A 22,674-nucleotide genomic window follows, 5' to 3' on the forward strand; every position below is an offset into this window, starting at 1 on the left:
TCACATTTTCTGCCTTCCAAAACAAGAAGAGTCAAATGTATGTATAAGCGTGTGTAGGATGTTTACTTTAAAAAATAATAATTGAGGAGAGATCCAAGATGGCTGACCACTAGCAGCTCGGGATAGTAGCTCCTAGTGAAAGTGCAGAGAACGAGAGGACGCCACACTTTCAGATGAATTTTTATGGCTCACGGACCAGGAGATTCCCAGCGGAGGAACCCCTCGGGTCGCTAGCGTGACCCTTGTGGCCGGCGTGGCGGTTTTGCTGGCACCTCAGCACGGCAGTTCTTGGTGCAGAGTGAGCAAGACTGGGTCCCCTTTTGGCCGATTCCCGAGCAGAAAAGCACCATCAATCTTAACACCGCTGTTTTGGCCGGTGCAGTGGATTGCTCAGATTTGGGCGCTGGAAATCAACAAGTTTGACGTCCACTCAGAAACCTAATTTGAAAGTCGGAAATCACAAAGACGACAGGTGGATAAATTTACAATGATGGGAAGAAACCAGCTTAAAAAGGCTGAGAATACCCAAAATCAGAATGCCTCTCCCTCTACAGGTGATCACAGTTCCTCATCGGCAACGGAACAAGCCCTGATCGAGAACGAGTGCGTTCCATTAACAGAAGTAGACTTCAGAAGGTGGATGATAAGAAATTTCTGTGAATTAAAAGAACTTGTTCTAACCCAATGCAAAGAAACTAAGAACTTTGAAAAAAGGTTTGATGAAATGCTAACGAGAATAGACAATTTGGAGAGGAATATAGGTGAATTAATAGAGCTGAAAAACAACACGAGAACTTCGTGAAGAATGCACAAGTTTTAACAGTCGAATTGATCCAGCAGAAAAAAGGATATCAGAGTTTGAAGACCAACTTAACGAAATAAAACGAGAAGTCAAGATTAGAGAAAAAAGGATAAAAAAGAATGAGCAAAGTCTCCAAGAAATACGGGACTATGTGAAAAGACCTAATCTACGTTTGATAGGTGTACCTGAATGTGATGAAGAGAATGAATCCAAGTTGGAAAATACTCTTCAGGCGATTATTCAGGAAAACTTTCCCAACCTAGTAAGACAGGACAATATTCAACTCCAGGTAATACAGAGAACACCACAAAGATATTCCTCAAGAAGACCAACCCCAAGGCACATAATCGTCAGATTCACTAGGGTTGAAATGAAGGAGAAAATACTAAGAGCAGCTAGAGAGAAAGGTCAGGTTACCCACAAAGGGAAGCCTATCAGACTTACAGCAGATCTCTCAGCAGAAACCCTACAAGCCAGAAAAGAGTGGGGGCCAATATTCAACATCCTTAAAGAAAAGAACTTTCAACCCAGAATTTCATATCCAGCCAAACTGAGCTTCAAAAGTGAAGGAAAAATAAAATCTTTTGCAAACAAGCAAGTACTTAGAGATTTTACCATCACCAGGCCTGCTTTGCAGAAGCTTCTGAAAGAAGCACTACAAATATAAACGAACAACCAGTATCAGCCTTTCCAAAAATATATCCAGCTAGCATCAGATGGCAGTATTAAACTCATATATATTATTAACTGGATAAAAAGCCAAAACCCATCGGTATGCTGTATCCAGACCCATCTTACATGCAACGATACACAAAGACTCAATGGGACAGAGGAAGATTTACCAACCAAACGGAGAGCAAACATAAATAAATAAATAAAAAGCAGGAGTTGAAATTCTCACCTCTGATAAAATAGACCTTAAAGCAACAAAGATCAAAGGAGGCAAAGAAGGACTTTACATAATGGTAAAAGGATCAATGCAACAAGAAGAGCTAACGATCCTATATATACACATACCCAATACAGGAGCACCCAGATACATAAGACAAGTTTTTAATGACTTATAAAGAGACTTAGCCTCCCACACAATAATAGTGGGAGACTGTAACATCACATTGTCAATATTAGACTGATCAACGAGATAGAAAATTAACAAGGATATCCAGGACTTGAATTCAGACCCGGTTCAAATGTTAATAAACATTTATAGAACTCTCCACTTCAAATACACAAAACATACATTCTTATCAGTACCATATCACACCTATTCCAAGAGTGACTACATAATTGCAAGTAAATCACTCCTCAATAATTGCATAGCATTTCATAGGTTTAAATGAAATATTGATTGGCTGCTTGTTTGTTATTTTCTTCCCTTATTCCTTCCTGTCTCCATTGTTAAGCACAATTATTGGCATAAAAGAGGTTTTCAATTCCCATTTTTAGACTGCATTCTAGCCTGGGCAATAAAGCAATATTCCCGCTCTCTCTTCCTCTTTCTCTTCCTTTTTCTTCCTCTTCTTCATTCTTTTCTTTTCTTTTTTTCTTTCTCTCTTCCTTTCTTCCTTTTTCTTAAAATAATAATAATAATAATATAATAATAATTGATACCATCGATTTCTGGCCATATCAGCACTCCCTTGCCACCTACTCCTGTTTTGTTTAAGTCCAGTCAGGTGTCCTCTGTTAGGGAGCTTAAGGCTTCTTCCATCAGAGTTGTGTATCTGAAACCAGTGTTAATGCAGTGAAAATCACTACCTGAAATTTGGTTATTTTTGGGGACAAATTCTATTTCTTAATGATAAGGTATTATTAAAAGGTGGGAAATTTATAAGATGGTTTTATTGTCCTCTGACAACAGTTTAATATTCATCAATTTTTACCTGTATTTCATTATGCTTATGTGCAGTGGACCTTGCTTTCAAGGAACATAAAAATCTGTTAAGATAAGACAAGACATTGACCATAGATACTTGAATTCTTGGCATGTTCAATAATTGTTCTGGGGCTTATATAAAAGGCGAAAAGAGAGAAAATTGGATTTGAAATTTATAAAAAACAAATAAATGCCTTTGAAGGGTAAAGCATTTGAAATAAAAATGCTATATTAGAAAACAATTTTACTCTAGAATTGTATACTCTATTTTGGTGTAACCATTCTATTTTATTAGGAAATTGTGAAGAGTAGATGCCTTAAAGGTTTTGGTGGAATGGAGGAACCTCTCCCCTTATGGATTTCTCTATCATCATCGTCATCATCATCATCGTGAAAATAACTACATTGTAAAAAAGTCATAAGATAAATGACGAACATCTTTCTTTCCCTTTTTTTTTTTTTTTTAAGATGGAGTTTCACTCTTGCTGCCCAGGCTGGAGTGCAATGGTGCGATCTTGGCTCACCGCAACCTCCGCCTCCCGGGTTCAAGCAATTCTCCTGTCTCAGCCTCCCGAGTAGCTGGGACTACAGGCGTGCGCCACCATGCCCAGCTAATTTTGTATTCTTAATAGAGACGGGGTTTCTCCATGTTGGTCAGGCTGGTCTCAAACTCCTGACCTAGTGATTCTGCCTGCCCTGGCCTCTCAAAGTGCTGGGATTACAGGTGTGAGCCACCGCCGGCCTTCTCTCTATTACATTCTCACACAGCCAGATGTGTTGACAATCTTGTGTGGAGTTCTTTCCCCACACCGGCCAATTCTCCAATTATCTAGTTACCTCCTGGGTGTCCTGCAATTCAGTTATGACACTACTTGGAGTTAGCACAGGCTCCAGGGATTAAGGGCTCAGTCACACAAGAATGCTCCCCACTTCAGATACCAGTCACAATTAATGGGTACCCAGATTATCCATACTTCTATCCAACTTGACTACAAATTAGGAGTTCCCATGACCCTTCCTCAGGTTTGATAATTTGCCAGGATGGCTCATAGAACTCAGGGAGGAAACACTTGCTTACTTGACTGGTTTATTACAAAGGATACAGATGAACAGTCAGATGAAAAGGTAGATAGAACAAGGATTTTTTTTCTCTGTGGAGTTTGGGTGTGCCACCCTCCTGGCTTATAAATGTGTTCACTGACCCATAAACTCCTTGAACCCCACTGTTCAGAGATTTTTATGGACACTTCATTTCACAGGCAAGGGAAATTATTAACTCAGTCTGTAGCCCCTCTTCTCACTGGAAGATGGGTGGATAGGGGTGAAACTTCCAAACTTGTAATCAGGGCTTGGTCTTTCTGGTGAACAGCTCCCATCTAGGTATCTCATTAGAACAAAAGAGTCACCTATTTAGAACAAAAGATGCTCCTATCACCCTGGAAATTCCAAGAGATTTAGGAGGTCTGTGTTAGGAACTGAGGTCAAAGACCAAATATTTGAACAAAAGATGCCCCTAGCACCTGTTGCTTAGGTAACAAGTTTTTGATAGGAGCTCTGTGCTAGGAACTATAGATGAACACAAAAGAAATATATATTTATTTCACAATATCACAGACACATAGAATTATTTAGTCTTTATTATCATTTTCTATAATAGTTTATTATGGAAAATTTAAAACTTTGATATAAGTAGAGAGGATTGTGTCATCCCTGTTACCAAGCGTCAACAATGATTGATATTTTCCCAGTCTTATTTTGTCTGTCTTTCTATTTTAGTTTTATTTTGCTGAATTATATTAAATTTATCCTGGGCATTAATTACCATGAGTTTGAATTATTTCATAGTAGTTTTTCAGTGGATTTACTTAATCATTCTGTTAGACATGTCGACCTACAGGGAAGAAACTGAGGTAAAATTAATATAAATAGAGTCAGCTGGGCACAGTGGCCCTGTAATCCCAACACTTTGAGAGGCCAAGATGAGAGGATCATTTGAGGACAGGAGTTCGAGACCAGCCTGAGGAACATAACAAAATCTGGTCTTTACAAAAGAAAAGAAAAGTAGAGAATTCATTTGGGCCAAACTTGAGAATTGCAACCCTCAAGGAGCATAGATTCAAGTTGCCCTGAACATATCCTCTGATTAGCAGTAGTGGATTTTTAAAGGTAAAATAGGTGGACAGGGAGTGAAAGTGTGTCAGGAATTCTCATTGGCTTACAGAAATAACATTAATTCGGCTATGCCTTGTTAAGCTGTAGGGTGTGGGTTACAGTGTCCAATGTGGCATTATTAGGTTAATTTATAGCTACTTGTGGCAGTAGCAGGCAATTTCAAGAGATGAGTACATAGCTCAAAGTGGGGAGTAGGCCATGACTGTTGTCCCATTTTAATTCCTCTCTGGGCCTGATACTAAAAGGGTTTGCATTCCTCAGATAATAAAAAGTTCTTTTTTCCCCCAGACATTTCACATTGTTTCTAATTTTTTGTTAAAATAATACTTTAATATTTGTATATAAATCAACTTGATGAACTTTTTCTATATAAATGTTTAGGTGCTTCTCATGTTATTCTTCAGCTATATCCTGAAGTTATAATCACCAAAAGATATGAACCATTAAAATAAACTTTGTAATTATAAAAGCAGTATATTTTCATTATGAATGTTTTGGGAAATAAATTTAAAAGACAACAAAGAAAATAAAAATTACCTCAGATTATTTTCCAAAGAGACCCACATTTTTGTAGGTTGCTTCTTACTGGGACTGAAGGGGGTTTCTCGATAACTCTACTCTGCCTGGAGAAGAGCAAGCCCACTTGCAGCCCAGCTTACCATTAAACTAGCAGATTAGAAAATAACTGCATGCTAAGTATGTATCAGGAAGTAACGTCTAAGACACAGTGTTGCATTGATTACTCTAATAGTTCTACAATCCTTCAATATCATCCTATCTTAAACTCAACTGTCAGTATTCCTGAATTCCATCCACTAGCTACTTCTGCAGAATTTCTTCCCCCTGAATTTTGAGTTAGTGTGCGTCTGTCTGCTGGTTTGTTTCAAAAGATGTGTTGTGAGAAACAGTCTTGAGAAAATTGCTTCTGTTTACCATCTGATGATTCACAGGAGAAATTGTTGTCCTTTTAGTAAGCTGAAGAAAGAAAACTTGATGAGGAAACTGGAAATGCAAGTGTTAGAAACTTAATCATATTGTATTAGGGGCTATTTGGTGATTCATATAAAATATATTACTTAGGGGGAAATATTTAGTCAGCTTGAGCACTGTTAACAGATTTCTAGATTCAGGCCAATTTTATTTGATCCTGCCTGTTATGAACTGGTAAATAAAAATAAGTGTCACAGAGATTTGAGACTTTACAACTTACTTAGGAAAATAGAAGTGAAATCAATGTTTCATCCTCTGAAATAATTTTAAATACTTGAATTTTCCTTCTCTTTCAGTTCCAGGAATGGATGGAGGTGCTTTAACTGATACGAGTCTCACAGATTCCTATTTTAGCACAAGCTTTATTGGAGTCAATGGATTTGGAAGCCCTGTAGAAACAAAATATCCCCTGATGCAGGTATCCTTAGTTTAAATTCATATTGCACTAAACTATGAAGTTTATTCTAGAACCAGGGGACATATAGAGTCTTCATTTATTCCTACATTTTTTAGGTGGGAGGTGAGATTTTAGGAGGCAGTGAGATGGGTGAGATATAGGTAAACCATCTCCCATAGGGCTGGAGTTAATGAGAGCTTTTGTAAGTGGGGGTTTGGTAGGGTTAGGGGCAAGAGTGATGGGAGTATGTAGAGGGTAGATAGAGACTAATTTCACTTGTATGTTTTGTATGTATGTTAGTTAAACTTACGTTTTGAGCAGTTTATACATGTATTATAAAAGTTGAGTTGCAAAAGGATCTCCCTCCTGTTACTACTCACCACCTTTCCAGTTAATCTTCCTAGAGATAGCTACCGTTACTGGTTACACATTTCCTTTGTATCCTCTCAGGAATATTCTTTGCATATAGAAGCATATTGCTAGCTTTATTTTGTTTAATGCTTAAAATATTAAATTTAAAGTTATAGTACTTGGAGCATTTTACATTAAAAATGTCTTTGAGGCCGGGCGCGGTGGCCCAAGCCTGTAATCCCAGCACTTTGGGAGGCCGAGGCGGGCGGATCACAAGGTCAAGAGATCGAGACCATCCTGGTCAACATGGTGAAACCCCGTCTCTACTAAAAATACAAAAAATTAGCTGCGCATAGTGGCGCGTGCCTGTAATCCTAGCTACTCAGGAGGCTGAGGTAGGAGAATTGCCTGAACCCAGGAGGCGGAGGTTGCGGTGAGCCGAGATTGTGCCATTGCACTCCAGCCTGGGTAACGAGAGAAACTCCGTCTCAAAAAAAAAAAAAAAAAAAGTCTTCGAATTTTTTTTGACTCCACTTTGTTCTTTTTGGCTCCTTTTTCCCCCTTTGTTTATCATATGACTGCATGTAATGCTCAGGACATTTGTGTATAGATTTGTTTTTGTTGATGAGTATTGAACAATTTTGTAGAATTGGAATAAAGTTGTAAGGCATTCCAGTGTTCTTAATTGGAAAACTGCCATAATAGTAAAGGCAGTGTATTGTCCTTTCTAGTTTCTGTGATGTACTATTGGATGTTTTTTTCCATTATTACAATAAGATATTTAAACACAAGAAATGTAAATTCGTCTTTACATTTCTCTCTCTCTCTCTCTCTCTCTCTCGCTTTGTCTTTGTCTCTTTCTCTCTGTCTCTGTCTCTGTCTCTCTCTCTCTCTCTCTCTCTCTCTCTCTCTCTGGAGACAGGGTCTTGCTGTGTCACTCAGGCTGTAGTGCAGTGGTGCGATCATGGCCCACTGCAGCTTCAACCTTCTAGGCATAAGCGATCCTCCTCTTGCCTCAGCCTCTTGAGTAGCTAGGACTGCAGGTGTATGCCACTAAGCCTGGCTAATAAAAATAATTTTAGCAGAGATAAGGTCTCTCTGAGTTGCCCAGGCCAGTTTTGAACTCCTCATCTCAAGTGATCCTCCCACCATGGCCTCCCAAAAGACGTATTACAGGCTGGGATTACAGGCCTGAGCCACCACTCCTGGCCTAGTGTTTATATTCCTAGTTGGACTGATTTTAAGGTCTGTATGAAACCAATGCTTTTTTGAATTATTTTAACTTTTATTTATGTAAAAGCTGAGGTTTCACATAGATATGCATGCTGAGAGTTGTTTATAAACAAACATGTACAGCCATATACAGAAATGGTTATGTTTTATGAATAATTTAGTTTAATGTATAGTTATAACTTCTTTTGACTGCCTGTGAGCTACAGTTTCAGGTACTTCTTAATATAAATTTTTGTATTAAAATTACTTTTGAAACTTAGCCCTTTTCTCCTCTTTTAAAATTATGCAGACATTAAATAAGAAGTTGAGTGTACAGATTCAGGATTCTGGAATTAAAGCCAGAGCTAGAAATTCCTAACTTACACTTTTTAAGGCATTGAGTTAGATGTTATATATGAGACAAGGATTTGTGGGCATGGGATAAAGGGCCTTACAGGATGGAGAGACCATAGAGGCAATGGAGTGAGTCAATAAAGCATGGAACGTGTTTAGAGAACAGAAAATATCCTAATTTTATAAGCTTTATAAGGTGTATGAACGATAGTACAAATTGAGAAAGGATATTAGAGCATTTACTGGTTTTATTCATAGTCACCGTATACCCTCTTGCGTGGATATTGGAATTTATGTTTTACAGACAAGGAAACTTAGGTGTTTTGCCCAGGCTAATAAATTACGGTAACACAATTCAAAATAGGTCTGTAACTTTGGCTTTAAATACCTAGCTAGTGAGTAAAATTTTCATTTCATGTGTTGCATTTCGTGTGGTGGTTTTTGTGATCCAAGTGGTAATAGGTATAGGAAGATTAGATTGTCAGTAATGTAAACAGTAGATTGGAGGGGAAGAAGCAAAGAGGGTCAGTCTTACTTGGTTGGATACTTTTATTTCAGTATTCCTCAATGATGTTATGTATACATTTTTTGTTTTTCAGAGAATGACTAATAGTAGCAGCTCCCCAAGCCTTCTAAATGACAGTGCCAAGCCATATGCAGGCCATGGTAAGACCTGGTCCATTTTGCTTGTGTGTGTCTGTGTATGTATTTCTTACTTTAAAAGCAATATGCAACCATTGTAGAAATTTTGAAAATTGTAAACAAGTATAAAGAAGAAAATAAAAATTATTATCTTCGCACTCAAATCTAACTATTGAGATTCAGATTCCAGGCCAGGCGCGGTGGCTCACGCCTGTAATCCCAGCACTTTGGGAGGCTCAGGTGGGAGGACTGACTGAGCCAGGAGTTTAAAAGCAACCTGGAAACAACAACAACAAAAAACCCAACCTGGGCAGTGTAACAAGACCATGTCTCTATTCTTAAAAAAAAAAGAAAAGTATATAAGTTATATAATGTGCTATTAACATCTTGTTCTTTGCACTATTAGTTATTTAATATTAAATTAATGTTAATTTTAATGAAGGTGAGACTGAAAATCCAGGAAGAAGAAGGCAGAGAAATGAAGCAGCGGTCTATATGTACTACATTGTGAAGAGATTTAAGGTTCCTTTACTTAAAGGCATTTATATACTTTTTAGGATTTAGCAGAACATTTAATGAGATTAATAAATAAAAAAGCTCAGAAATTTAAATATTTCAGTATATCTCATGCATGCCTTTTCAGAGAGACTTCTTATTTGTAAAGTGAGAAATAATTAAGATATATAGTTTTGTTTGTAACTTCTTTGTATGGAGTAGTGGAATTTTGAACCTCCGAAATCTTTGGATTTCATGTTTGTGTTTTGAAAAATGTAATATTTCCATCTTTAACAACTTAATAATTTATCTTTTTAGTAATAATATCAAATAACTGGTGATAGACTTTATAAAATGTGGAATAGTTTGTAAAGTAGATGGTTTTAAAGCCTTGTTGATGTGTTGAGATCCAAGACTGGATCTCTCAAGAGCATGAGTATAGTTGACACTGCCCCCACCCTCCACTCTCCTTTTTATCCTTCTCAAGATTTGGTCTCCAGATTACAAACCTTTATTTACTTTAGGTCGACTTACTTCCTTCATAAACATACTCACAATAGTATGGTTAAGAGGTTTTTTTCTCCGATTTTTTCTTTTTGGTCTAGTCAAATAGATCTAATCCATATAGCTATTGAATATTTGAAAGCAAATTGATTCGCCAGTTAGTGTTTTATTTGCTCAGAAAATATTTGAACATATCTGTGTGTTAGGTTTTAAATATAATTATTGTGGCATTTGATTTTTTACTATATAGGCATTGTCAAGTTAAACATTTATTAGATTTCTGGGTTACCCGAGTTTCATGTGTAGAAACTTATGTAACTTACCTTTCAGATCCTCTAACGTCACCTGCTTCATCCTTGTTTAATGACTTTGGTGCCCTCAACATCTCTCAGAGACGAAAGGTAGGTGAAATTGAAATTTGAATGAAACTAAATGGAATTTAGAAGTGATATTGGCATTGTTACCTATGTAGCGTCAATGTTTTCATAAGTGGAGGGAGAGTTTTTTATGGGCTTTAGTGTTTTTCTTGCCTTTTGTTTATCCTTTATCTTTTTATATGTGGAAATTTGATCTATGTACATGGAATAGAGATTTTGTGTGAAGGGATGAAATCCTGCTTATTTTTGTTCATTTTATTTATCTCAATATATTCTGTTTTTAAGAACATCTAATGTTATAGTTGCTGTTAATGTGACCCATTGTAAGCATACTCATTATGTTTTAACTTTATTTTTGATGGCTTTATCTAAATTTCAAAGATTCTTGCCTAATTTACTCCTCATCACAAAGCAAACTTAAAATTTTCAACTTTTCATAATTGGCCCAGCAATTAAAAAAGTTGAAAATTGCTTCACCTTAGAAATTTAATTTTATTTGGAATTGAGATTGATAGGCCAAGTATAGATTTTTGAAGTATTTTATAAGGGCTGATGTTGTGACAGACTGAATAATTTGATGTCTTTGAGTCTTAATGAGAATCTTGTTAATACTAATAATCATCTAGAGAAGATAGTCTTTTTTGATTAGGATCAGTAACAGCTAAAGATGTTCAGAGTTACTATAAAGTTATAACATTGTTTCCTAAGTAATGGAAGCAGACCCCAAATTTAATGAGATTAATAAATATAAAATTAAAGCTCAGAAATGAAGATAAAGTATTTCAATATATCATGAATATTAGCTTTAGACTAACTTAAGATACTTTTAAGAAGGATCTGATCAGCAGATAGTATAAAATGAAATTCAAGAAGACTGTGGTGGTGATGACTTCGCAGTGCATAGTTATCTCCAAACTCATTGAGTTGAATGCCCTAAATATGTGTGGCATTTTACATGTCAATCAGACCTCAATAAAGTGGTTTAAAAAATTCAGAAAGATTAGATTTTCTTAAGACAAAAAGAAAGTTATGAGAACAGATGTAAATTATATTAAAACCTCATGTATCTAATGTTATTTCCATTTTGAGACATGGATGAGAACAGGAAGGTAATTACAAAATGCTTTTTAGCAACTAGAATTGATAGACTAAAATCTATGGGTTTAATTTAATGGATTTTCTTATAGGCTGTTATCATGGATAAATTTACTCTTGGTTGACATACTTTTCATATAAACTGGAATACTTTGTTTCTAAATCCATATGTTGGAAGTGTAATAGAGTTGGACAGAAACAGGCTCAGGACAGTAGACAAAGCCTAACAATGTGGAAGCAAGCAGTAAAATGCTGAAAAGCAAATACAAGCTGGACAAGTTATCTGGAGCTCTTTACAGGAAAACATAGTCTTTAAATGGTCTTAGGCAGTTCCCTAATGACTTTTTCTCATTTTAAAAATAATAATCAGTTAACTTGGCTGGGTGAGTTGGCTCAGGCCTATAATTCCAGCACTTCGGGAGGCCAAGGCGGGAGAATTGCTTGAGCCCAGGAGTTTGAGACCAGCATGTATAACATACCAAGACCCCATCTCTACTAAAAATAAAAAAATTAGTCGGGTGTTGTGGTACACATCTGTAGTCCCAGCTACTTGATTGGCTAAGGTGGGAGAGTTGCTTGAGCCTGAGTGGTTGAGGCTGCAGTGAGCCAAGATCATGCTACTGCACTCCAGACTGGATGACAGAGTGAGACCCAAAAAGAAAAAATCAGTTAATAACTAGCATTGCTGATGTATGAGTAGAAAGTAAAAGTAAAATAACAATATTTAAAAGTATTTCTAATATAAGAGGTTGGTGAGATATGTCTTAAAGTGGAAATATATGATTTAGAGTTCCTGACATTTACTTTTGAGAAAATAATAAAAATTATTAGAAATTGAGAAAGGGAAGATACAATACCTATTCTTTTTATAATTTATTTAAAAATAATAAAATGTTAATAGAAGGTGACCTAAATATTTGGAGAGAAATTAGAATGTATCCAGTGGAAGCAGACTAATACAGAAACATGAGTACTGTGATATTTGAGGTCCTCAATCTCCCATTTTTTGACCTTTTGCCAACTTTCTAGGCTGTAATCGTCCCATCTGTGAAATGATGAGCATGACCTCATCTTTACCATAGTTGCTGTGATGTCATTCATCTTTAAAGCTTTACGTCTGTCTAAATTGAAAGCATCCACATGTCAGTTTCTACTTAGAAATTTGTGGTTCTTATGTTCATATAGCTTGAAGGATCATATTTTCTTGCCATTTACATTTAAAATGATGTGTAATCTAGAGACACAGTTTTTCCAGTAGTGAGCAACATAGGTAGAAATCTGGGTACAGGTTGCATATATTTTTACATTGTTAATGGTTGAATTGAGGAAGTTTCAAATCTCAAAATCTCTTTACATTAGAAATACTCTTGGCATAGGAGTATGGCATATTACATATTGTGAACTAAAGGCATATGAAGAAATTATCTGTTTAACAAAGTAATTTTACTGGAAGTAACTCAAAATTATTAATATTGTAATTCCAAATTTATCTCAGCAGGTTAGCATGATTACATAGTGGCATTTTGTTTTATAATGATATAGGAGAACAGGTAGGCTATATTTACCGCTATTTCATAGCTAGTGAGATAAATTATTTTCTGAAAATCTCAGTTGGGCCAATCTCTGAGCCAGATATGCTAACTTTTGCCTTTGGGGTTATGTGATTTACTGGGGTCAGATTAGTCAGGTATTTGTATAGTAGTCATTTTTACTATATGCTGTGTGGACAAATTGAAAAGAAAGGACTCAATTTTTTTCTTCCCTTAAATCTAATTGGAGATACAATACATGAACCTGAGATAGAACATTTTACTCAGCAATATATTAATTAGTGGCAATTTAAATATTTGATGATTGCTAGGTAGCAAAGAATTCTCTAGATCCTGAAGAATTTATGGAGAAAAGATGTTTCAAATTGGGTTTTTTGAGGATGAGGAATGTATAGAGGCAAAGATACCTAGGCAGAAGGTATGCTTGCTTACAAGTGATAGAGGCAGAAGGTACGCTTGCTTACAAGTGATAGAGGTAGGAGCTTTAGTAAACTCATTCTTTTCTTCTTCATTCTGAGAATTATAGATAAACTAAGAAAACATGGCTGAGGACCTTAGTATCTTTAGGAACTCAAAGGAAAATGTGGGGTGTAAAAATAGTACAGAGTCTGTTACAGTGGCTCATGCCTGTAATCCCAGTACTTTGGGAGGCTAAGGCTCAAGGATCACTTGAGGTCAGAAGTTTGAGACTAGCCTGGACAATGTAGTGAGACCTAGTCTCTACTAAAAACTAAAAATATTAGCCAGGTGACGTGGTGAGCACCTGTAGTCCCAGCTGCTTGGGAGGCTGAGAGGTGGGAGGATGACTTGAGGTGAGGAGGTGGAGGCTGCAGTGAGCTGTGATCACTTCAGTGCACTCCAGCCAGTGTGACAGAGCAAAACCCTATCTCAAAACAACAACAACAAAAAAACAGAAGAGTCACAGCCATATCTGGGCTGTATAATTGTTGTTAACTATGTGAGAAACTTATTGAAGAGTTGTGTGTTGAGAATGTATGCCTTAGGGCAATAATACTCATGTGTCCCAGGACCAGTATTAGTCCTTGAATTGTCTGTTAGGAGATAAACACTGAAAACAAATGTCTAGAGACTTCTATAACAATTTGATAATACTGTGACATTCAAATATGGAATCATTTTTCTAGTAATTCATTATAGGACCATGATGTATAGAAGATTTTTTTTAGTAAGTTATCTTTTTTGATGTTTGAGAAGCACTGATTTTCTTTTATTTGCCACATTAGGAATGTCTAATTTTATAGATCAAAAAAATAACCATTATTTGAGTTTTGTTAAAAGTAAGAGTTAATATACAAGAGATTATTACATGAATAAACCTTAATAGCAGATAGACAAAATTAAATTTGAGCACTGTGTTGAAAAGAAGTAGTTTTGAGAGTCACTGTGAATCACAAATGTGATCTAGACAAGCATTAAAATTTCCTATGAGAAATTATTTGGGAACAAAGTATCTTTACAACATAATTAGATGTTGGAATATAGATACTCATAAATGAAGTGGTTCAGTGCTATGATATCTTGCTAATGATTCTTGCCAAGATAGAAGTTTTTATGTAGGGCAACCACCTGTGATTGAGGCAAGTCCTAGGCAAAATGAGAAATATTTCAAATTTGTTCTAGCATGCCTCCTGGCTTCCCCCTTTGTATTTTTCTGGGCTATTGCCCTTCTTCACCTTCTTTTTTTGTTCACCTAGTCACATGCTTATTCAGCTTCCCCCTACTACTTCCATTTATTAAAGCAAAAAGAGTCTGATACCCATCATTTATATTTCTTTGGTTTACTTTAGTATGCTATTTCAGTCAATATTCAGTTTTACCTGGATATTTACATTATATTTCTAATAGTGAGATAACAGATTTTTCACCTCTGTAAATTTTTTTTAAAGTTTTAATAACAAGTTAAATTATTTGGGGTTAGGAGGCAGAGACTTCAGAATTATCATGTTTATTTCTTCTGTTCTTGCTTTTAAAGCTTTTGGTTAGGACTAGGGGAGTAGAGACCAAAGGGAGCTGGCTGGTTCATCTGCTGATAGCTTATTTGTGAGGAGATGTGGATGCTAGAGTCACAGTTCTGGATTATTCTGCTTAAGAGAAAAATTTACTAGCAGTACTTTTCTCTACTTTCTTCTTTGTTTGAACCTAGCTTGGGTCTCCCTTTTGCACTGTTCTTTATCTTTAAGAGCATCCATCCCTCTCTGTTACAAAACTAACTGATGGTAAATATTTTATGTTTCCTGATTAACTTGACATTTAAAAGTTTTCTTACAGCATTTCTATTTTAAAGTCTTTCTTTGAAAGATGACTTTTACATTATTTCTACTCTAGGGAAGAAAATATGGAATAACAAGGACTAGAGCGTATTTACGGTAGAGTTCCTTTATGGAGAAAGATAAGTAAATTTGGAGAAATTAATAGGATTATAGCGTAGACAGTTTGGATATAAATCTTGTCTTAATCCTGCTGAGGTTAGGCTAGGTCCTTTTGGCATACTGAATCAAGTATTGATGTCAGGGAAAATAAGGAGAAAATGGAGAAGACATTGAAAAACAACTAAAATTTTAAAGGAGATTACAATCTAAATTTAATCTGTAAAACAATTGTTTTTAGGTTCTTTATGCATGTTCTCAAAGAAATAATGTTTTACTTGGTGTTTAGATTTCCAGTAAGCCCCATCAGTATATTTTACCCACTAAGTATTGTTCAGTAATGTTTCTGGGAAATTGTGGCTAGAATTCCAAATTAATGCCCTCAGAGCTATTATGTTCTGAAATCACTAAACATCCATTCACCTCCGCTTGTCAAGATGGAGGAGTGAGGGCCGGGTGAGGTGGCTCATGCCTGTAATCCCAGCACTTTGGGAGGCTGAGGCTGGCGGATCACGAGGTCAAAAGATGGAGACCATCCTGGCCAACATGGTGAACCCTGTCTCTACTAAAAATACACAAAATTAGCTGGGCGTGGTGGCATCCGCTTGTAGTCCCAGCTACTCAGGAGGCTGAGGCAGGAGAATCGCTTGAACTTGGGAAGCAGAGGTTGCAATGAGCCGAGATTGCGCCACTGCACTCCAGCCTGGTGACTGAGTGAAACTCTGTCTCAGAAAAAAAAAAAAAAAAAAAAAGCTGTAGGAGGGAATGTGTGCCATCTCAGCCTAAGCCATGTTCAGGTGAACTTTTAGGCTTAGAGATAGATATGTTTTCCTGTGGAAACTGGCACAGTTGTTGGAGTCCAAGTTTGGGGGGTGGGGGAGGCACCCATATGTGGTTCCTGTTTATAGCTTACTCAGAGCCTCTTGGTGAATTTTAATTTCTCAGAGAACAAACAGTAGGAATGATAATAACATGGCAGTATTGAATAGTGGTTAAAGCTTCAGGGTTTAGAGTTAGATGCAAGACAGTCAGGATTGAATTTGTATTGCTTCATTGATTATTTTTGTGTCTTTTAGTAAACCTTTTTGTTTCTTCATTTGCAAAATGATAATGTGGAACCTACTATGTAAGGTTGTTTTGAGGACTAAATGGGATGTGTTGCCGGGCACAGAAGTGGTGACTGTTATTGGTAGTAGGTAATACATGGTGTTGGTCAAATTTTGAACTTTGCTTGGAAATTGTTAACTGTTGTTAAATAAGTATCCCTGGCTACTCACTCTGGATCAGGCTATATTAAAACTATCCTCTGGAAACGTGGTTCTGTATCTGCTCTGAGGATGTCTACCTTTTCTTTGAGATGTTCAGGCCTCCTCCTCCCCCAGTATTAATTTTTTGCCTTCCTCCTCACAGAAACTTCTTCCTGTTAGCTTCTCAAACGTATCCTCCAGATTATGTGAAAATCCATTGGGGGTTCTTGCAATGTAATTGCAGACAGATAGAACCTTGATTTTATTTATATGGATGATGATTTTCTGTATTTGTTCCAGATAATATGGTAAAATTAAATAATGATTTTATAAATTGTTTTATATTTAACATATTATTTAGCTCCCTGAGCAATTCTTTGGGAGACACTATTTTTCTCTTTTGGGAAATGGCAGTTTGAGAGATAAAGTAATTTCCATAGACAATATAAATTACATAGGGCAATATGAGAAGGGTAAATTGACTGAGTTTACTATAGGGTGAAAAATAGGCCACTGATAATATGGAGAGGAGGAGATGATAGATCGTTTAACTTTATGCCTGCTTTTTCTACTTAAGTAATTTTTTTCAGTGTAAATTTCTGTCAAAATGATTTCTAGGGCAAGTATATACAATTGAATTTTTGATAATTGACAGAAAACTTTTTAGAAATGCAGCACAAATTTATATTCCAACTAATAGGGGCTGGTTTTTCTACAGTCTTGGAAACACTGGGCTATATACAAATCTTTAATATTTTTGTAATTTTATAGGCCAAAATCCTCATTTAAATTTGATGGTGCTATAGACTTCTGTGTTTATTGGTCGTTGATGTTCTTTCATGTCCTTTGCTCATTTCTTATTGGGCTATTTTAAAAATTCATTGTAAGAGCTCTTTGTACATTAGAGATGTAAATCTCTTCTATCAGATATTACAGTCTTTTCCTCCATATTGTTTTTGGTCTTGGGTTTCGCAAGTAATTTATGCTGTCAGTTTTGAAATGTCATGCTTACTCTGTTTCTCTCATACTATGTTTAAAATAGCAAAATATTAAGCCCTTTTTTGTTAGAATAACATGGAAATCTGATCTAATGAGTTAGTAATTTGAATATAAAGGGCTATTATTGTTTTTATGTAATTAATTTGAATACACTGCGATTTTTATTGTGAATGATCTCCATTAATCAGTTTCTCTTAGTAAATGGCTGTGTGTTCTCTCTTTTTTCTGTTTTTTAACTGGTAGGCTTGAATGTTCTTTTTGTTGGTTATCTCCAGTCTCAGTCTATTCTTTTCTTAAAATATACGGGTAACACTAGATTGAAACTTGCTAAAAATATGGTAGTTTTTATAGAGAAAGACTTTGAGAGTTGACTTTCTTTTCCTGCTAAGTAAAGAGTATTTGTGGTTGAGTTTCCTGGATTGGGTTGACATAAAGATGTACTTTGGAAAGAACAGATTAAATTTTGTTTTAACAAGTGTGAGGTTCAACCGTGTACTTCCTGTACTTTATTTTAATTGGCACTTTGTGTACAGTGACCATTTGTTTTTGTTGAATCAAGAAAGCTTCCTCCAAATTCATGATTGTAGGAGAATTTTGTTCTATTGATTGATTTTTTTTTTTTTTTTAACAAGAGCTCTCATGAGTTTCTTTTGGAAGCCCTTTTTTTAAAGGTGAGTGTGGTGATATGGTGTTTGATGCTTTATCGTGTTTAAACGTGAACTGAAATTTTCGTATGACTTTTATATACAGTTTGTAATACTGTTGGCTATACTCATCATCTAGTTTTTACAGCTTTGCAGATTTTGAGTTCTTACACAGTAATCGTGGTTTAGTGAAATGATGGTACATTTACCACTTGGACCTACAAACTAGTAGATCATTCTGAGGTTAGCTGGTTGACTTCTTTACAATCTGGTCATTCTATTTGCAAAGTGTAATAGCTGGTATTTAGGTGCCTAGCATTATTGGTAGCTCATCCCTGTTTTCCTAGTAGGTAGGTGTGGGGAGTGAATTTGTAAAGGTGAACTTAAAATTCTCATCCACAAGCATGCTAGCCTAAGCTCCAGGTTAAACATAACCAAAACCATGTGGTTTTCCCCAACTCTGTTTTATTCTCAAGATTTGTTGTCCTTGTATTTTGGAAATAGGGACGGAGAACTTTTTAATTTTAGTTATTTGAATGAAGTCTTTAGCTGTTCTCATTGATTGCATCCATGCTAATTAAATATAAAAAGATTTATTCAGCTCGGCTTAGTGGCTCACGCCTGTGATCCCAGCACTTTGGGAGGCCAAGGTGGGCAGATCAAGAGGTCAGGAGATCAAGACCATCCTGGCTAACACGGTGAAACCCCATCTCTACTAAAAATACAAAAAATTAGCCGGGTGTGGTGGTGGGCGCCCTGTGGTCCCAGCTACTCGGGAGGCTGAGGAAGGAGAATCACATGAATCCGGGAGGCAGAGGTTGCAGTGAGCCCAGATCTTGCCAGTGCACTCCAGCCTGGGAGACAAAGTGAGACAACGTCTCAAAAAAAAAAAAAGATTTATTCATTTGAGTATTTGTATTTGGTTATCTTAGGCTTAGCTAGAACGACATTAAAATTGTAATGTGTTAAGAAGTATTGTAGAGTGTGGAATCAATTTCTTTGAGTTGGAGACAAGATGTTATAGTTAAGAGTACAAGTGTTAGAACCTGACCTTATATTAATTTTGAGGTAATAGGTTTCCTCTCAGACTTATTTTTATCATCTGTAAAGTTGGCATAAAATAGGCCCTATGTCACAGAATTATGTGAATTAAATACATTAATGGATATAAAATGTGTATAGTGCCTTGTGCTTGTCAAATGGTAGTTATTATTATAGTTTTCTATTAGGATCTGCAATTTAAAAATTTGTTTATCTGAGACCGGGTGCGGTGGCTCACACCTGTAATCCCAACACTTTGGGAGGCTGAGGTGGGCGGATCACAAGGTCAAGAGATCCAGACCATCCTGGCCAACATGGTGAAACCCCATCTCTACTTAAAAAATACAAAAATTAGCTGGGCGTAGTGGCACATACCTGTAGTCCCAGCTACTCTGGAGGCTGAGGCAGGAGAATTGCTTGAACCCGGGAGGCGGAGGTTGCGGTGAGCCGAGATTGTGCCACTGCACTCCAGCCTGGTGCCTGGCGATAGAGTGAGACTCTGTCTCAAAAAAAAAAAAAAAAATTTGTTTGTCTGTATCAAAAGTATGTACAAAACCACTTTTCCTTATCTACCATCTTTGTTTAAATTATAGTAAAACCCATTTCTGAAAAAGTGTACACATACAAGTTAAATAAAATAGAAACCTTTTGCTAACAAACCAGTAGACATTCTGGCAGCTACATAGTGACAACTATGTAGGAGACTGAGGTGAGAGGTTTGAGTTCAGGGGTTTGAAGCTGCAATGAGCTATGATCGGGCCACTGTGTTCTAGCCTGGGCAACAAAACAAGACTGTGAATATAAACAATACATTTGGTAAGGGACTGAAATTGATAGAAAACTTTAATGTTCATTACAATTGATAGATTATCATGGAAATAACTTTCTTGTTTAAAGAAATAAAACTGGCCTGGCATGGTGGCTCATACCTGTAATGTCACCACTTTGAAAGGAAGATAAGGCAAGAGCATTGCTTGAGACCAGCCTGGGCAACATGGTGAGACCCGTCTTTAAAAAGAAAAAAGAAAAGGCCTAGCAAGATGACCCACACCTCTAATTCCAGCACTTTGGGAGGCTGAAGTGAGTGGATAACTCAAGCCCAGGAGTTCGAGACCAGCCTGGGCAACATGGCAAAACACTATCTCTACAAAAACTACAAAAATGAGCTTGGCTTGGTGGTACACTCCTGTAGTCCCAACTATTTGGGAGGCCGAGGTAGGAGAATCACTTAAGCCCGAGAGGTTGAGGCTACAGCGAGTGGTATTTGTACCACTTCACTCCAGCCTGGGCAACAGAGCAAGACCCTGTCTCAAAAACTATAACAACTTATTTTCACTCAAAACATTTTAATAACTTTGGCATGCTATTTTATTTCTTCATATCTGCTACGTATTGTGGTTCCAGTCTAAAGCACAAGGATATAAGAAGTTGCAGTTTGGTGTTCCAGTTCTTTAAAAATTGAATGTGCCCTTGCATAGCAAGATCTTCCAACTTATTTTATTTTTGGTAGCATAAAATTCCTTTGTAATACTGAGATTTTAAGAACATGAGTAAAGACTGCGTTGTAGACTTTTTAAAATTACTATATGGATAATGTTTGTCTCCCTCAATGACCTAACTCATAGCAGAGGCTAAAAAATGTATATATATGTTTACACATATAAATTATGTTCTGCTATGTTTGATATAATTTATTTTTCTCATTTTTTACTTATTTTTATTTTTTATTTTTCGTAGAGATGGTAGATGGTGTCTTGCCATGTTGCCCAGGCTCGTCTCAAACTCTGACTTCAAGTGATCTCCTGTTGCATCCACCCAGTTTAGCTGGGACTACAGGCACATGCCACCATTCCCAGCTAATTTTTAAAATTTTTGTGGAGACTGGGTCTCACTGTATTGCCCCTGTGGGTCTTGAACTCCTGGCCTCAAGTGATCTTCCTATGTCAGCCTCCCAAAGTGCTTAGATTATAGGCCTGAGCCACCTCACCTGGCCCAATGAATGATTTAAATGACACTTTAAAATGATTTATGTTTTATTAATCAGAACATCTTTACAAACTTGAAAAATAGTAGTACACATACGTGAAATATATCTCCTTTCAGACACTGCATAAATGAATATATGAATTTATTATCTTTTCCAGTATCCACTCTACAACCTATCCCCTGACGCCCCTAAGGGTCTTAGATACATCAATTAAGAAACCTCTAGGCTAGGATTTACTATACTTTTGTTTCAAAATAAGCCTGTATTTCTTTTACAATCTCCTCTGACTCCTAATGGTTTTTTTTTTTTCTGTTCATTGAATATCCTGATTCTTTAGCATATCTGTAATTATAAGAAATATCAAATTATACCATTAATGATTAATCACTTGAAGCCAGGAGTTTGAGACCAGTCTAGGTAATATAGCAAGACTTGGTCTCCACAAAAAATTTTAAAACGTTAATGGAGCATGGTAGTGTGCACCTGTAGTGTCAGCTGTGTGGGAGACTGAGGTGGGAGGATCGTTTGAGGTCAGGGGTTTGAAGCTTCAATGAGCTATCTTCGGGCTGCTGCATTCCAGCCTGGGCAACAAAACAAGACTGTCTAGAAGAAAAAAAAATTAAAAACAACTACATTGTTTCAGAGTACAAATAGTGAAATGATTATTTATACAATGATTACGTTTTTGATGTTCAAAGGAGGTTCTTGTAATTCACAGCATTGAAAACTTTTTGTCCTGAAACAACAGTTCGTTTTCTCTAGTTTATTATTGATGAGTAGACCATGATATGTAATAATATGAGACTGATAATGTGAGGCATTTTGGAGATGGTGCTGTTTTGCAATTACAAAAGAGTTGTGATCTAAAAATTGGTCTGTTACTTGGTAGCTTTAACTACAATTTCTATACAAGTAGTGTATTTATAGACTGTTCCTTTAGCTGGACTCTGAGCTTTTTGGGAGAAGAGAATAGATCTTCTTGATAATTTTATTTTTAAGAATGATAGAGAGGTTTATACTGAAATGTCGAGTAAGTCAAGGAATGAAAAAGTATACGTGTGTGCATCTAAGGCTTCAGAACTAAAAGTCCTAAAATTACCTTCTACTGTTCTTTCCTTTGACATAGTGAGTCTAGAGGCTTACCTCCCTTGTTAGGAATGAGAGTGGACTTCCCTTAGTCCTAAACCACTGGAACTGGCTTTTTTTTTTTTTTTTTTTTTCTGAGATGGAGTCTCACTCTTGTCACCCAAACTGGAGTGCAATAGCATGATCTTGGCTCACTGCAACCTCCGCCTCCCGGGTTCAAGTGATTCTCCCACCTCAGCCTCCCAAATAAATGGGATTATGGGCATCAACCATCACGCCTGGCTAATTTTGGTGTTTTGTGGAGATGAGGTTTCACCAATTGGCCAGGCTGGTGTTGAAGTCCTGACCTCAGGTGATCCTCCCACTTCGGCCTCCCACAGTGCTGGGATTTCAGGTGTGAGCCCCCAAGCCCAGCTGGAACTGGCTTTTATGAAATGCGGCAAAGGTTTTTGGAAAAGCTAGGGCT

The 22,674-nt window shown here is 36.6% G+C and overlaps 1 protein-coding gene across 4 annotated transcripts in view; it reads left to right on the forward strand.

The window, feature by feature from the left end:
- PAN3 (poly(A) specific ribonuclease subunit PAN3) overlaps window positions 1–22,674 on the forward strand; it is a 166,183-nt gene that overhangs the window by 29,877 nt on the left and 113,632 nt on the right. For all 4 annotated transcript variants that reach the window (XM_012471065.3, XM_012471067.3, XM_064361715.1 and 1 more), the window contains exons 2-4: window positions 6,137–6,258; window positions 8,754–8,820; window positions 10,126–10,196. In XM_012471065.3, coding sequence (XP_012326488.1) covers window positions 6,137–6,258; window positions 8,754–8,820; window positions 10,126–10,196 — 260 coding nt within the window. The remainder of the gene's footprint in view (window positions 1–6,136; window positions 6,259–8,753; window positions 8,821–10,125; window positions 10,197–22,674) is intronic.

Source organism: Aotus nancymaae, unplaced genomic scaffold, assembly GCF_030222135.1.
Source record: "Aotus nancymaae isolate 86718 unplaced genomic scaffold, 86718_ANA_hifiasm-v0.15.2.pri h1tg000043l, whole genome shotgun sequence".
Classification (NCBI taxonomy): Eukaryota; Metazoa; Chordata; class Mammalia; order Primates; family Aotidae; genus Aotus; species Aotus nancymaae.